The 16,281-nt window shown below is 28.1% G+C and overlaps 1 protein-coding gene across 1 annotated transcript in view; it reads right to left on the bottom strand.

Annotated features, from left to right (window-relative positions):
• The window catches only part of LOC136078126 (uncharacterized), a 134,106-nt gene that overhangs the window by 95,613 nt on the left and 22,212 nt on the right, over positions 1–16,281 (bottom strand). Inside the window, exons 2-5 of the mRNA XM_065793102.1 lie at positions 7,471–7,710; positions 6,944–7,248; positions 6,707–6,861; positions 6,228–6,405 (exon numbers count right to left, since the gene is read on the bottom strand). Coding sequence (XP_065649174.1) covers positions 6,228–6,405; positions 6,707–6,861; positions 6,944–7,248; positions 7,471–7,710 — 878 coding nt within the window. The remainder of the gene's footprint in view (positions 1–6,227; positions 6,406–6,706; positions 6,862–6,943; positions 7,249–7,470; positions 7,711–16,281) is intronic.

The raw sequence follows: 16,281 nt of genomic DNA, 5'->3' as shown, positions 1-16,281 counted from the left end.
GTTAGTTAACCAATCGTAAACAATTTGTTTACGCCGATGAAACATTTTCATCAAATTTGTAAAATATTTCATGTGGAGTTCCTCAAGGATCCATATTAGGACCTCTTCTTCTCCATATTTATATTAATGATCTATACAAAGCTTCGGATTTAATAAAAATTATTTTAGCTGATGACACTAACTTATTTCTGTCACACAAAAGCATTCTTACTCTATTTCATTGCGTGAAAATCGAGTTAATTAAAATATCTGACTGGTTTAAGACTAACAAATTATCTCTTAACATTGATAAAACTAAATGGATTCTTTCCCATCCTCTTATCAAAAAACATAAACTGCCTATTAACATGCTTCATCTTGTTATAGACAATATGCAAATCAAACAAGTAACAATTACCAACTTTCAAGGTGTTTGTATAGATGAAAATCTTACATGGAAAAGTCACATTAAAAACTTATCAAGTAAAATTTCAAAAAGTATAGGAATATTGTATAAAGCAAGAAATGTTTTAAATAAACATACTTTAGCACAATTTTATCTCTCATTTATTCATTTTCACATAAACTATGCTAACATTGCTTGAGGTAGTACAAAGAAAAATAAACTTAAACCTCTTTATTGACAGCAGAAGCATAAGGGTGTTGTGATTAATAATTTTGAGAAATTTTTGATTAACGATTAATTGGTTTTAAAAAAACGATTAATCGATTAATAGTTTCCCTTTAATTACACAAATTAAAGTTTCCCTTTAATTACACAAGAAATAGTATTATTTGAGTTTTTTTTAATATAAATTTATTTTGTTTCAAAGTAATAAAACATTCAACTGTAATAAGAATGGTTATAATATTATAATGGTTAAAAGAGGCAAAGAATTTTAATTTATATAATTATTGAAAACATAATAAGTTTTATAACTAATTCGTAATACATTAGTGAAAAACGTTTCAGAAGTTCAAATATAAGTTTTATAAGAAGTTTTTAATATAATCAAATTTAAATAACGTTTATTTCATGTCCATTTTGTTTCTGTAAATGATATAAGCGAAGAAAGCATAACGAATCAATAGTTTCATCATTTAAGGATGTTCTCAATTTAGTTACAAACAGCCCTGCCGCACTAAAACATCTTTCAGCTTCGACCAACGATGGTGGAATATTTAACAAAGCATTGTACATTTGTTCAAATAAATGACTTCCACTTCTTTTGTTAAGTTTTTCAAAAATGCTCATTTCTTTTTTAATAGATGAAACGTTGTTTTGAAAATTTACTACAGTTGAAACATTGGTGCTTTTCTTTGACAAAATGCAATTCAATTCTTCTTTTTTTGTTATATTTTCAGTGCATTCATGTGTAGCCTCATCTTCTCGATTTAAACTATTTTCATTAACATTCTGATCAATGAGAAATAAACGATAAATAATTTCTTTAATTGTTAGAGCAATTTCGTTTCTTGTTGGTCGTTTTAATATTGCATTTTTTTTGCGTAAGTGCTTTTAGGTAAGTGTTGGGATCATCTAAATATTCTAACAAGTCTTCTACATTATTAATTCTACGTTCAAATATTATTTTACTTACTGCTTTATAGAACTCCAGTTTCACTTGATTGATTTTTCAGTTTAGAAAGTAAAAATTCAAATATTTTTAAAGCATCAATTGTATTACAATTATCTCCCCTTCCCAATGCAAGTGAACTTAACTCAATGATTTCTAATGATTCTACAATTTCCTCAACCTGCTTAATTTCACAATTTGTTGGATATAAATGAATAACTGACAAATTTATTAGTACTGATTTTATTATTTCATTCAACTCCAAGAACTGCTTTAACATTGCCAACATTGAGTTCCAGCGTGTACGTACATCAATTATCACCACTTTTTCCTTTCTCAGTTTTTCTTGACACTCTCTTTGCAAGAAATCATTTTTTACAGGTGATTTTCTAAAAAACGAGCAATTTTTCAAATTTTATTTATTGCTGATGAAAAGTTTTGAACAAATTCGATTTCATAATTGACAGGAGCTACTTCAACCCAACTTTGTCCTTCGCTTTTTTCAAAATCTTCCTCATCATCACCACATTCGTCACTTATTCAAGAGTTATCAAGTTGTGTTTCAAAATTTTCGTCATGAGGTTCTACTAAATTTGTATGATTAGCATATAAAACATCTACCACAGCCAAATGTATGCCATGACTATGACAAATTTGATGATAAATACCCATCAATTGTCCAATTTTTTTCATTACAGACGAACAGTCTGTTATAACAGCGATTATGTGGCTTTTGAGCTGCAAACCGAACTCATCTAGTTTTTTAATAACAATCTCAACTGCCTTGATAGCTGGGATTGTATGGGATTGTATTTTTGAGCTCCACTCGTCTAATGATAATGAAAATCACTCATCATCTTTTATTCTCTTTTTTAAATCACTTTTTAATTTTTCTCTAATCTGGTCAGCATACTCAAGTGTAATACTTTTAATTCCTTGTCTTGTTGATGGCATTTTTAAACCTTGAGCTTTCCATCCTTTGATAATTTCTTCACTATTTGCTAAAGTTGAAAACGGTATTTTATTTAAAGCTGTTAACTTTGCAAGAATTAACCCAGGACAAGAATTTTGTTTTTGAAAATAGGATGAAACTATCTTTTGAAAATTACCTTGTGCAACTAATGAGCTTCCTGAAGCAGGCTCTAATAGAAGGTGATGTTTGTGTTGCATGTGGTACATTAAGGCTGTAGTTGATAAATGCGATTTAAATTTGGTGTCACAATGCTTGCATTTTAAAGTTCGTGAATCATTTATATTTTATACTAAATGAACCCAAACCTTAGACTTTCTTTTTTTTTGGCTGTACCCATATATCATTGCTGTTGCATATATTGTGTGATAAATCCTAAAGTTATAATATAATTTATAAAAATCTTTGCAAGTACACTATAATTCAAAACAGAACACACATTTCCACGAAAATACATTCAAAAAGACTATTATCAACATGCCATAATGAATTAAAACACAAGGATAAAAGTTTTTCTAAAAGTAATAAATGTAAATATTCAAGATGTTCTTGGAAATTATGGGTTATTCAGTTAGTTCCGTGGTTTAACATAAAACAATTACTAAATCCACTGTCGATGATCCGGAGTATAAAGACGAAAAAACTCTAAAAGTGCTTATTTTTGTATAAAACCTAATTCTATTATATAGCGACGATTATTCGTTCTAATTTTTCGAATAATTGATTAGTTATTCAAATCAAAAAAAATACGATTAATCGATAACAGCCCTAATGTAGCACGTCTCAAATATTTTAAAGACCGTTATACTCATGCCAAGCCTCTATTATTTGAAATGAAAGTTTTTAATATATATGAGCTTAACATTTTTAATATTCTATTTTATGTTTAAATGTAAAGCCAGTTCATCCCCTATTTCTTTACATAATTTGTTTTCATCAAAAGATAAAAATAAATACATTTTATGCAATGATAATTTTATTAAGCGGCCAATTTTTTAAACAAATCTTTTCAAAATTTGTGATGATTTCGCGGACCATTCTCAGGAAATAAAATAATTTTAAAAAAATTTACTGAGGATTTTATTCAATAACTACTTTTCTTTTAAACAAAAGCTTGAAAAACTCATTTTTATAATCGAAGATGTAACAATATACTTTTGATATTTTTTTTAATGATCTTCATTTTTACCCTCTATTTAAACATTAATTTATAAAAATTATATATGTATCATTAACACCTGTAATGTGTTAAGTAATGTATCTTGTATTTGTAACGGAATATTTTAGGTTTCTTACTTCGTTAACTAATTTTTTATCTTTTAAACCTCGTTTAAATTTTAACACGATCATTTCTTAGCAGTACTCGACGACAAGACCGTATGGTCATCAACGAGTTCCCTCGTTCTTTTACTATTTCATAACAATCATTATGTATATATATATATATTTATTATTAAATATTTTTATTATAAATATTGTAACGAAATCAATAAAAAAAAAAAGTATGCCAAAGATGTCTATGTACAGTTGGACGAGGTTTACCATATCTCACGAATATATCGGTTTTCATGCATAATCTTGAAACAACACTGTTTTGAGGTAAGTAACATGAATAATAATTCTTTAGCCTAAGATCAAGAAAATATAAAAACTTTATGTAGGTTTAGACAATTGTTGGTGTTAATATTGTAATAATACATTTCAGTTGAAAGAGGTGAAGAGTTTTTTCTGTACTTAAATCCTAAAGCCAATTCTGAAGTGGGTTCTTCTAGCAGCAGGTGATTCCTAAACTTTTAACATTGAAATCCCAAAGAAAAACGAGTCAAAAGTATCTTTTTCTGAAAACAAGATGCTAGTAATTGAAATCACAAGGTTTACAAATATATAAGGTTAATTAATTCACAAACAAAAACTAATTGTGCTGTTTTTACGAGCTGGAAATAAAAGGAGTTTTTAAAACCAGCATAAGAAAAAAACTTGTGGTTTAAGACAATGCTCTAAGTTTCTTTGACGTTGCAGAGTTTCAAATCAATGAGCAAAAACAGTTTTTAATTTACTTCGAAATTGTGTCTGAGCCAATTAATCAACTTGAGTAAAAGAAGAGAGAAAATATCCCTTGATTGGTTTGGAAAGATTAGGATAGATGGAGGAGGTTTTTAAAGGTTCGTTTAATTATTATTGAATATGAAATAAATGAACCTAAAACCATGTTCTCATACTAAGAGGTTTTAAAGCATAAAAAGTTCGAGGACGGAAGAGTTAAGAAACACATCATTATTGTTATTGTTTAGATGTCAAAGAAAACCACCACAACATCAAGCAGGTAATAGGTTTATTAGGAAATGCAACAGAGAAGTATTTCTTAGCATTTGACTTAAAGCTTGCTAATATTTATTTTGGTATTAAAGCAGTTTGCTCTACTTACCCCTTCATTTGGTCTGAACTATCAAAGTGGAATATGCAGAATTTTACAATCTGTGATCATACAAGGTAATTAGGAATCGGTATATCGTTAATAAATTTATTTCTTTTGAACAATTAAAAATTCATGCTGGATATTTTAATTAAGGATTTAGCCTAGGTTTTTTTTCAGGACACTTGGTATAATTAGAGATAATGCGTAGCAATACAAAAGGGATTGTGAAACTCACAGAAAGTAGATTTTCTATAACAGCCATCAAAATATGTGTCCTTAATCCTTTGTTAGATCTACCAGAAAATGCACCTGTTTCAGAAACCCTCTCCCCAATGGAGTTTCTCCTGTTTTCTGGAAATACAATTCGTTTCTATAACATAGGTGATAAAATGCTATCCTAAACAGAAACATCAGTTTTTATGTGGTATAAACCAATAGGGTTTGATAAGCAAAAATTGCACAATGGCCAATTCATGAAAGAACGGTGTTCAAAGATATTAGACAGCATAGAAACATTAGACAATACTCTTAAATCCAAGTTTGATGTTGTACCTCATAAACTGAGAAATCTTATGTGTTCAATGACAAAACTAAAGAACTTAAAGAAAACTTGTTTTGGTTTAAGTTTGGTCATATCTTATTGTGTCACATCAATGCCTTCAAGAAAGCATCTATCTCCTTAAGTGCATACTCAAGTTGTCATGTAACCATTTTCAAAAATTATTAGATAACAAATAGTACGGAAATGGTCTCTGTTCATTATAGCTTTAAACGGTTCTATGTGGATACAAAGCTCCAAGCTGTTACAACCTATCAATCAAAACTGCTGAATTACTTTTTATAACAGTAGACATGCACATTTCAAAATTTAATTGGAAATATTTATGTTTTTAGAAGGCTCGCTTTTACTTTTAATATTATATTTGATATAGTATTTTATTTTTGCAGTTATTTGTCCGATAACTCATTAACTATTGTTGTAATGAGAACCCACCAAATAATGCTCTGTCTATTGTGAGCATTTTGAGACTTTAAAATATAACATTTTTAGTTTTTAAAATATGTAAAGGAGTTGGAATAACTCATGATGGAACAAAATATTTATTGCGCATATAAGTGAAAATACTGAAATATAATACTACAAAAAATTTTTGCATATTTTTTCTTGGATCTCGAAAAAAGTTTTTATTTTTTTAAATGTAGACATCAAGGCGGTTCCAGAAAATTACAACATCACCCTGGAACTTTTTTTTTTAACATTCCTTACAAATTAATTTATACTTACATAGATAAGATTAAAGTTAGAATGATTAATCACTGATGTTGGATTGATGCTCAAGTTATCCCAAGTAAGCCTTTTAAGCTTGAATCTTGGGTTATGTTCAACAATTATTGTGACGTTTTCAAGATCTACAACACAGTCAGCGCTAGTTGTCATGTTGAAGTTAATGAACATACTTTGACTGAAAATAAAAAGCAATATAAATCCTTTAAGTCACAAGCAGCAAAACTCGTTATGTGCTGCTCCGGAAAGTTTTTAAAAAAATGTTTTGCAAATGCTTTACTGTGTTTATTTGGTATTTAAAAATGATCAATTATAAAAACGCTTTGACTGTAATTTTTGCCCTTTTTTAAGCATGAAGATATTGCATTTTTGCACACTCGCAGCCTAAAAAATTGTTATTTATATCCTTTTTTGTATTCAAAAATATGCAAACGTTACACAAACACACACACATAAAATAGTTATAATTTTTAACGTACTTTAAAGTATAGTTTGACACTGCTATGATAAGACTACATTTTTTTACTGGACGTTGTATTGTAAAAGGAGTTAATGTAACCCACAAAGATTTACTAGTGGAATAAACCAACACAGCCCATTCCTTGTGAATATCCGCAAGAGACATATCGCCGATCTATTTTAAATGAAATTTAAATGAAATTTTTCAACAATAAAATCTCATATAAAATGAATCATAGCAGCAAAAAAAAGCTCACCTTCGTTTCTAAAGCATAAAAGTTTTCAAACTTAGAATTTAGATTTCCAGAATACGTTTCTTTCACCAAGGAATAAAGTTTACTCTGGCTATTTCTCTCTGTTGATATAGACGTATGAAAACTTCGACCAAGATTTATAAATCGTGTGATAATTATCCTTCCTGAATAGCTCATTGCATTATTAAGATCATCAATAAAATATAACTTGCTTTCATCATCTCCTTCAAGATAAAAACTGATTCTTACTCGAAAATTTATATAGGAACCAATAGAGCAAGATGCCAATTCTGGTTTAAAAATCGAAACTAAATATTATCAGGAAAGTTTATTTTAAAAATTTAACTTTACCTATTGAAACAAGAAACAATATTGTAACATAGACAAGATTTAAACATTCGTTCCAAAATCTTCTATTTTATGGCGTTAAGACAGATATTTTTTTAAATCAAACATCCTATAGAATCCTATTATATTTTAATACTAGGAATATCTTTAAAAAAGTAAAATACCATTCATAAAAATCTTACATAGAAAATTTATGTTTTTGCGGTTGCCGCCAATAAGTAATCGTAATCCAACCTGAGTAACAGTACAAAAGCAATTTTGATAATCGTTATTTATAACTGCTCCCTCGTACAGTTCACCACTTTCAATTTTGTTCCAGCAAGATTGCACGCAAGTGCTATCATTTGCAGGATTAGCCGAAAATACAAGTGAACCAAAGTAACCCAAACTGTATGTTGGTATAGTATTTTCCAAAATTGAATCTGCGTGAAAAAAAATATCAAATAAACACAAAATAAACAATTTTTCCATCAAATTTTTTTTTCCCGGCAGACTTTCCTCGATGTTTTTCTTATGATGTTACTATGAGAAAATCTTAGTTTTGAAAAAATGAATTTAATATTTTTTTGAATTTACTTTGCTAAAAACGCCGATGTGTTTTTAGCAAAAGAAACACAAATATACAAGTTATGATTTTTTCCGATATTAATAAATGTATCTATTTTTTATAACTTAATTATCTGGAATATTTTTAATTGTTAAAATAACTATAAAGACCCTAATTTATTCGTTACGATCAGAATTCCAAGCTTAACTTGTGATAACAATTGACTTATATATACAAATTTTTCTTTCTTAGTCTGTCTTAACTTTTAGTCTGTAATAAAACATTTGGGTGGAAAAAATGTGTAGTGCTTTTTTCTTTTTATTTTTTTTTTATTTTATTAAGGTGCCCAAGAAGTCCTAACGGTTTTATTACAGAGCACCGCGGATGAGCATTTATTTGGAAGTTAACGCCTCTTTCCAAAGTGATGTTGCAAAACTTGCCCAGAGGTGGGTATGAACCACAGATCTTTTATTTCTGAGTCAAGTGCACTTCCACTGCTACACGGCTGCTCTTTACCATACCTAGCGCTACGTTTCAGCATTGGCTCGGCTATTTTTTTCTTTACTTAGCGTTTTGTTTCAGCATTTGTATATCTTTCTTGCAAGCAAAACAAATTTTTATCATTATTTTCAGTTGGTTTAGCCGAATTTCCATAAGTTTTAGCTGGTCATAGGTTGAGTACATATTGACATATTTGATCCACTTCTACTCTTTGCTCAATGATAATTCCAGTAACTGTTCCTATAACCATTTTTAACCCATTGTTATCTCATTAAAAAACTAACTTTGAATCACTGCAAAGGTGCAGAGTATTAATTTTCCATGAAAAAATCATAATTAGCTTCTTCATTACTGAGTTGAGTTCAAGCATACTTTTACTATCACTCCTAGTAATAGTCAACTTATTTTTAAACCAGTTTCAATGGGCTAGCATCTACCCACTTTGTCACTTTATTAACGTGAAAGTTTTAAAGTTTCTTCAAAGGGTTGTTATTACGTGTTCTATTAATAACCTCAGTTTTTCCAAATGTATTTATAAATAGACAGGGGCGGATCCAGCATTTTTTGTTTTTTGAGATAGCAAACTCCAAACATATATATGTTCATACTTATGTCAAATAGACATGCCTGTAAAAAGAAATTGTAATGATTTGAGCCTCGCCACAAAATCTAAAGTTTTCACTTCCCCCTCCTCCTTTTTGCCATAAACGTGAGAGCAATAATTTGATAAAAGATTTTTTTTATTTTTCTTTACTAAATTTATATTCATCAATAAATTTTAAATTTCATAGAGCAATCATTAAAAAACTATGAACACATTAAATTTGTTACCCTCTTAAATGTTGGAGTTACAAATTGCAAAAAAGGAAAGTAAATACCAAGGACAATGGCATACTGCTGTGATGAGAGAAACTTTACGGTCTCTATTTAAAAATATAAAAGTATGAACTCAAGTAAATTGCAATTATCAAAGCACTTTTAAACTTGAAGAAAGAGTTTATAGTGAAGAATTGTATTATACTTGTAAATTTAATATTTGAAAAGAGCTATATGTTATGTAATTACTTAAGTTTACTTTAGATTAGTTTGTTTCTAAATGACCTTGAATTGTAAAAATAACTCTTTTCAGAAATACCTGACTAGCCAACTACATTCCAATAAAATGTCTTTAACTTGAAAATCATCGAATATTTGTGGGTGATTTTCAAGTTACAGCTCTCGCACCCCGTAAAATCGCTTCTGTATATATATATATTTATATATATATATATATATATATATATATATATATATATATATATATATATATATATATATATATATATATATATATATGTATATATATATATATATATACTTCGAATTTCTGTAAAAACTTTTCCTCCAAAATCTAATACTTTAAAAAAAACTGTTTTGCTAATCCTAGTTTGATATGAAGTAGAGATAATAAGAATTTGTTGAAATTTATAAGAGGCTGCTTGAAAACGTTGAAAAATTTTAGCTGTATTTCCACTTCTCGAGCCAACTAACTTTCTTGTAATGTTCATCATTAACCCTGCTATCTCGCAAGCAAAGAAAACTTGAATACTTTGATTATTCTCCTTGCAAGCCAAGCAAGAAAGCAAGCAGTTTGAATTCACGATAAATATCCGATTTGAATTCAGAATAATTGATTTTGTCAACAAGTTTTTTTTATAAACACAGTCTTCTTTTTTCTGTACCGAATATGGAAGAGGCAAAAATTGATATTTATTTTCATAGTAGAGCGACGCCGCTCTGAGACTTCCTTTTGAGCTATTTATGAACAGTTGCTATTGTGCAGAATCAAATTTGAGTTTAATAAAATCAAACATGCTAGAGTACAAGGAGAACTGAACAAACTATTCACATCTTTACAATAACAAATATCATTACACGAGTCATGGCAAATTTCAAATTCTTTATCTAGTTTCCGCTACACACATGTTCTTCAGCCTTTGTCTAGTAGATTCCTTTCCATCAACCTTGATGAAAGAATTTAAGCTCCTAATTTAGTTAGACAATATCTAAGTAAATCATCTAGTTCACTCTGATTAGGAAGAGGCTGAGAAGGCATTACTGCTACAAAAGATTCCTCCATGCCTTCGCTACTGTTATTTGCTGACTCTTAAGATGAAAGATTGCTTCATTTAAATCCCCATTTTTAAATGAATAAAAAACGACATAAAGTAACTTCAACATAGACGTTAATAAAAACAGCATTCAAAACTAAATTATAAATTAAACGCATAATAGATAGTTCATGTTTAATTAAATTAAGTGTAAGAGAATGATAAGAATTTTTCTAAGAAAATTTTTCTACATAGAATTTTTGAGAGTATGATTTATAGAGTACTTACATTTTGTAGTAGTTTTTGTACTGTTACTTACTTAATCTTTGTAACATCGATTATACAAAAGTAACATCGTGATGGTTCATCGTGACGGTTCTTCATATCTCTTCATACTCTAAGAACAACGATTGACATTACCTTTCCTCTACCTTGTAACCATTGCGCGAGAGTAGTTCACTAGATCCCAGATATTACATAAAGGGCCTATTATTTGTCCTAATCACGCATGAGCATTCCAAAATATTTTGCGTACGCTATTCACGACATACCTTTTACTTTCTTATGTAATACCTATTTTAAAATGCTATTTTTTTAAAACAGTCGACGAAATAGAAAATTTTTACATTTAGCAGAAAAAATTAATTATTGAACAATAGAAAATTTACAGGTAGGCAAATATTTTGTGAAATAGGTAACCTTGTGATATTAATAATCATATTCATAAGTAATACTACGATATACTATTTCACACAAGCGAAAAAAAATAGAAATTAAAAAAAAATTGAAAAAAATTATAAGTGCTCTAAAAAATAGAGTAAATTTGGATCAAACCGTACAATTATCAGTTAAAGTTAAATAACTTTTTTATTATTCATTTCATTTTTTTTATCACATAGGTAGTAAAAAACTACATAAGGTAATATAAATATATGTTAAAAAAGATAATAAAGAACTGCATAAGAAAATATAAATATATATTAAAAAAGTAACAATAAACTTATCAAAAATATTAAATGTAAAGAAAAAAAATTATGCAGTTTTAGGTAACACTCGGATAAAATCTCACATTTAAGAAAAAATTGAATTTTCGAAATTTTAACTTTATTTAAATTTTTTTTTTTTAACACAACTTATATTTAAGAAACTATATTAAAGTTTTTAAAATTTTTTGCAACAAAAGATTTAGTTCTAACTACATATTTCTTTGGTAAACATATTTCTTTGCAAAACCGTTCCTGACACATCGAGTTCTTGCGTTGCTACATTTCTGTGTGTAACTGTACTCTACACTGAGTACTTGGCATAGAGAGCTTACGCTTTGCGTTAAGTTTTGCAACTTTCACGGCTTCCTTTCTTGCTTTTTGTTTGAGGAACTCGATGAAATTTTCTTCGGTAATACATTTTCCGCCATGTTTTAACATGTTGCACTGCTTCGATTTCTTAACATGCGATTGATTTCTGGCTTGAAAAAAATTGCTTCAACTCGATACTGTTTTTGCAACGCTCAATATATGCTTAATACCTATCAAAACTTAAAGCTGGTTTAGTTGAAAAAAATAATAATCGGTGTGTAGTTAGAGTAGGTGCCGCGGCGGCTGTTGAAGATCATGAAGCTGTGTCTAAACATGATGGTGTAGATGCTGCGGAGGCTGCTAAAGTTGATGAAGGTGGATTAAATGTTTGTGTGATTGCTAATGCTTTAAAATTTATGTTGTTTTTATTATTTGGAAATAAGCCAGTGTACTTGAAACCAGCGATTGGATACAAGCGTGTAAAACATTTACCACTCTCGTACAGCAGTTTGAGCAACGGTAGAAAATTTTGTTTATCTAAATTCTTATATTTTAAGTCTTTGTAATACTTTGTAAGAACTTCTTTCTATGCTTGTTTGACATGACAATAGACATCTCTATCCCATCGTTGTAGAATATGTAAAGAATGCTCTGGTAGACGAATCAAGGTTATATTTTTTTTTGTACAGCAAAACCGCTTCCAAAGTTATGTGAGTTGTATTCCCATCTAGTATAAAAATATTTATACTACCGATTTGCTCATTTTCGGTTATAAATCCCAGCAGGCACAACAACGTTGATACAACGTTAAATGACGTTGCTTTTATGGTCGGATTAACGTTGGATTAACGTTGAAAATAAAAAAAGATGGACAACGTCAGATTTGACAACATTAGCTAACGTTATAATTTGGACGAAGACCGATATGTTATAACATTCCTCAATGTTTTTCCAACATAAATTAATGTTGTATTAACATCGAGCAACGTTAGTATAACAACATTCTAACGTGGCTTTTTAGGTTGGTTTGGCATTGGGTTAATGTTAGAAATGGAAAGGATGGACGACGTCAGTTTTGCTAACGTTAACTAACGATGTAATTTAGACGCTAAAGAGAAATGTTATAATTTTTATCTTGACGTTTTTTATCAAGATAATAATAATAACATTTTATCTTGACGTTGTGACATTCAACAACATTGGATTAACACCAATCAAAAGTTGCTTAACGTTATTCTAACGCTTGTTAAACGTTTGAGTAGACCTATTTAGCTGAAGGTTAACGTTCAATAAACAAAAGATTTGACAACAAAATGAAATAAACTGTTTAAAAACGTCGATTTACAAAAACATTACAACGTGGTAGAGTAATTTCGTTAATTAAGAAATATTCTGAGGGTATTTTTACATAACAAATTTAAAAATAAAAAGTTAATTATTCTCTTGTTGCTGCAGTTTTTGGGACGTCATTGGTTTTGCTTTAATTTTGTTTTCGCCCGCCATATTCTACGTTCACCTTGTCTGGTATGTATCTTAGAACTTTCTGTGTTTTAAAAATAATCTATTTCAACGAGTTTCTTTCCAAGACATTACCAAGACCAAAAATGCATAGCTTAGTTATTATAAATTTAACTATCTATAATATCTATAATATCTATAATATATATATATATATATATATATATATATACATATATATATATTCATATATATATATATATATATATATATATATATATATATATATATATATATATATACATATATATATATTCATATATATATATATATATATATATATATATATATATAAATATATATATATATATATATATATATATATATATATATATACATATATATATATTCATATATATATATATATATATATATATATATATATATATATATATATATATATATATATATATATATATATATATATACAGTGTTGGGAGTATTTTAAATGCCAAGTATTTAAAATACTATTTTAAATACTTTCGCTGTATTAAATTTTAGAAAATAAAATTTATTAATCACTGTATATAAATTTGATTTTCTAACAGGGTCTCTAATTTCTTTGTATTTTTTCAAGTTTTTGTGTGTTTGAAAGAAAGCACAATTACTATTTTTATGGTTATTTTTTGTGGCTAAAGTTTAAAATCATAAATTTTAATATAATTATTTGTTATCAATATTACAAGTATTAATTTTAATTAATAATAAATATAAATAAAGATATTATAGATAATTAAATTTATAATAACTAAGCTATGCATTTTTGGTCTTGGTAATGTCTTGGAAAGAAACTCGTTGAAATAGATTAATTTTAAAACACAGAAAGTTCTTAGATACGCACCAGATAAGGTGAACGTAAAATATGGCGGGCGAAAACAAAATTAAAGCAAAACCAATGACGTCCCAAAAACTGCAGCAACAAGAGAATAACTAACTTTTTATTTTTAAGTTTATTATATTAAAATTCCTTCGAAATATTTTTTAATGACCGAAATTACTCTACCACGTTGTAATGTTTTTGTAAATCGACGTTTTTACACAGTTTCTTTTCATTTAGTTGTCAAACCTGTTATTTATTGAACGTTAACCTTTAGCTAAGTAGGTCTACTCAAACGTGTAACAAGCGTTAGAATATCGTTAAGCAATATTTGAATGGTGTTAATCCAATGTTGTTCAATATCAAAACGTTAAGATAAAATGTTATCATTATTGTCTTGACGAAATACGTCAAGATAAAAATTATAACATTTCGTTTTAGCGTCTAAATTACAACGTTAGCTATCGTTAGAACAAAAACTGACGTTGTCCATGTTTTCCATTTCCAACATTTACCCAATGCCAAACCAACCTAAAAAACGACGTTCGAATGTTGTTATACCAACGTTGCTCGATGTTAATACAACATTAATTAATGTTGGAAAAACATTGAGGAATGTTATAACATATCGGTCTTCGTCCAAATTATAACGTTAGCTTATGTTTGCAAATCTGTCGTCGTCCATCTTTTCCATTTCCAACGTTAATCCAACGTTAATCCGACCAAAAAAGCAACGTCATTTAACGTTGTATCAACGTTTTTGTGCCCGCTGGGGCAGAAAAACGCTTTTTAATCCCACATAAGAAGTATAAAAATATTTCACGTTTTAGTTTCTATAAGAAACCAAGCAAGTGGACTACTACTAGGTAGTTTTTTATATTAGTTAATTTTATCTTTTCAACGTAAACTATGGTCTTTACTTATTTTATTTTTTTAATTTTAACATTGAGTTGTTATTAAGTAATAATAATTTAAGCCCGCTTAAAAGTCTTTTGTTATTCTCAAAAAGCCGTATACCATATAACTTGTAGGAGTTTTGTTTGCAAAATTTTCGTTAAAAGAGTGTTTTAATTCTTGAATTCTACATGCACTTATTTGATCTCTTAGATGATACCATATTGCATACCGTGTTTGCTAACAATTAATAAGAATTAGAGAATGTTATGCCTCTTTGTAGCATGAAAAATTAAAACCACTTGCTTTACTTTACAGCAAAAAACCACGTCACCTTCCTTACCAATGCAGTATATATGGCCAGAGCAGGAACTTAACTTCAAAACTCTTTTTAAAGCCATTTATTTTAGTTTTTGCTTATTTAAGGGGTTCATCTCATTCAAAATAGCTTAAAAAAAGTTTTTAAAATTTTTTTTAATATAAGTTTGAAAACGAGTGCAATATATATGATTCAGATTTTGAAATTTTCACTAAAAAAATTATTCCTTGAATATATTTCTTTGTTTATTGTTTAACATTTTTAATTTTTAATTTTTATCCATAAAATTTTTAATTTTTATCCTTATTAACCTCTATTGATATATTTTATTTTAATTTTTTCAGATTTAACTTTTCAAGAAGATCATATTTTTTGAACATCGAGAAATAATACTATGAAACTTAAAAATTTATCAATAATTTAAATATAAACTTATATGTTTATACTCAGTATATAAATTTGTAACCCCCTAAAACTTAGGGGTTTAAACTTTATAAGATCATAATTTTTGAACGTTGAGAGATAATACTATTAAACTTAAAAACTTATCGATGAATATAAGTCTGTTCAAGAATAGTAAAAATATTTTATCAACTTGTTGCTTTCACGTTTGGGGCTGGTGGGGGAATAATGTGGGGGCTTTTTTGTTCCTAGATTCCAATCAGCGCAACGTTTTGCAAATCGTCCTTATTTGTATAACATAAGTATAAACATATATATGTTTGGAGTTTGCTTCATGTCTGGAAAATAGTTCTCAACGACTTAAAAATTTTCATTAATCACAATCAATAAGTAGTAAAAAGGGTAAACATAAACCTGAACTAGAACAAACTTAACCATGGGTCAAAAATTTTAATTGAAAAGGCAAACAATTGAAGAGTTTAAATGGTGTATAGTATAGTTTATAAGATCTATTAATTTTTTAACGACGAGAAAACATTAAATACAAATTTATCGCAAACAATAAAAAGCAAGTTGGGAAGTCTAAAGAACTTTTTTTTTCAAACTTATT

The sequence above is a fragment of the Hydra vulgaris genome, chromosome 03 (genome assembly GCF_038396675.1).
Source record: "Hydra vulgaris chromosome 03, alternate assembly HydraT2T_AEP".
In the NCBI taxonomy this organism is placed as follows: domain Eukaryota; kingdom Metazoa; phylum Cnidaria; class Hydrozoa; order Anthoathecata; family Hydridae; genus Hydra; species Hydra vulgaris.
Note: the sequence above shows the minus strand (reverse complement) of the source record. Positions and strands in the feature narration are given on the sequence as shown.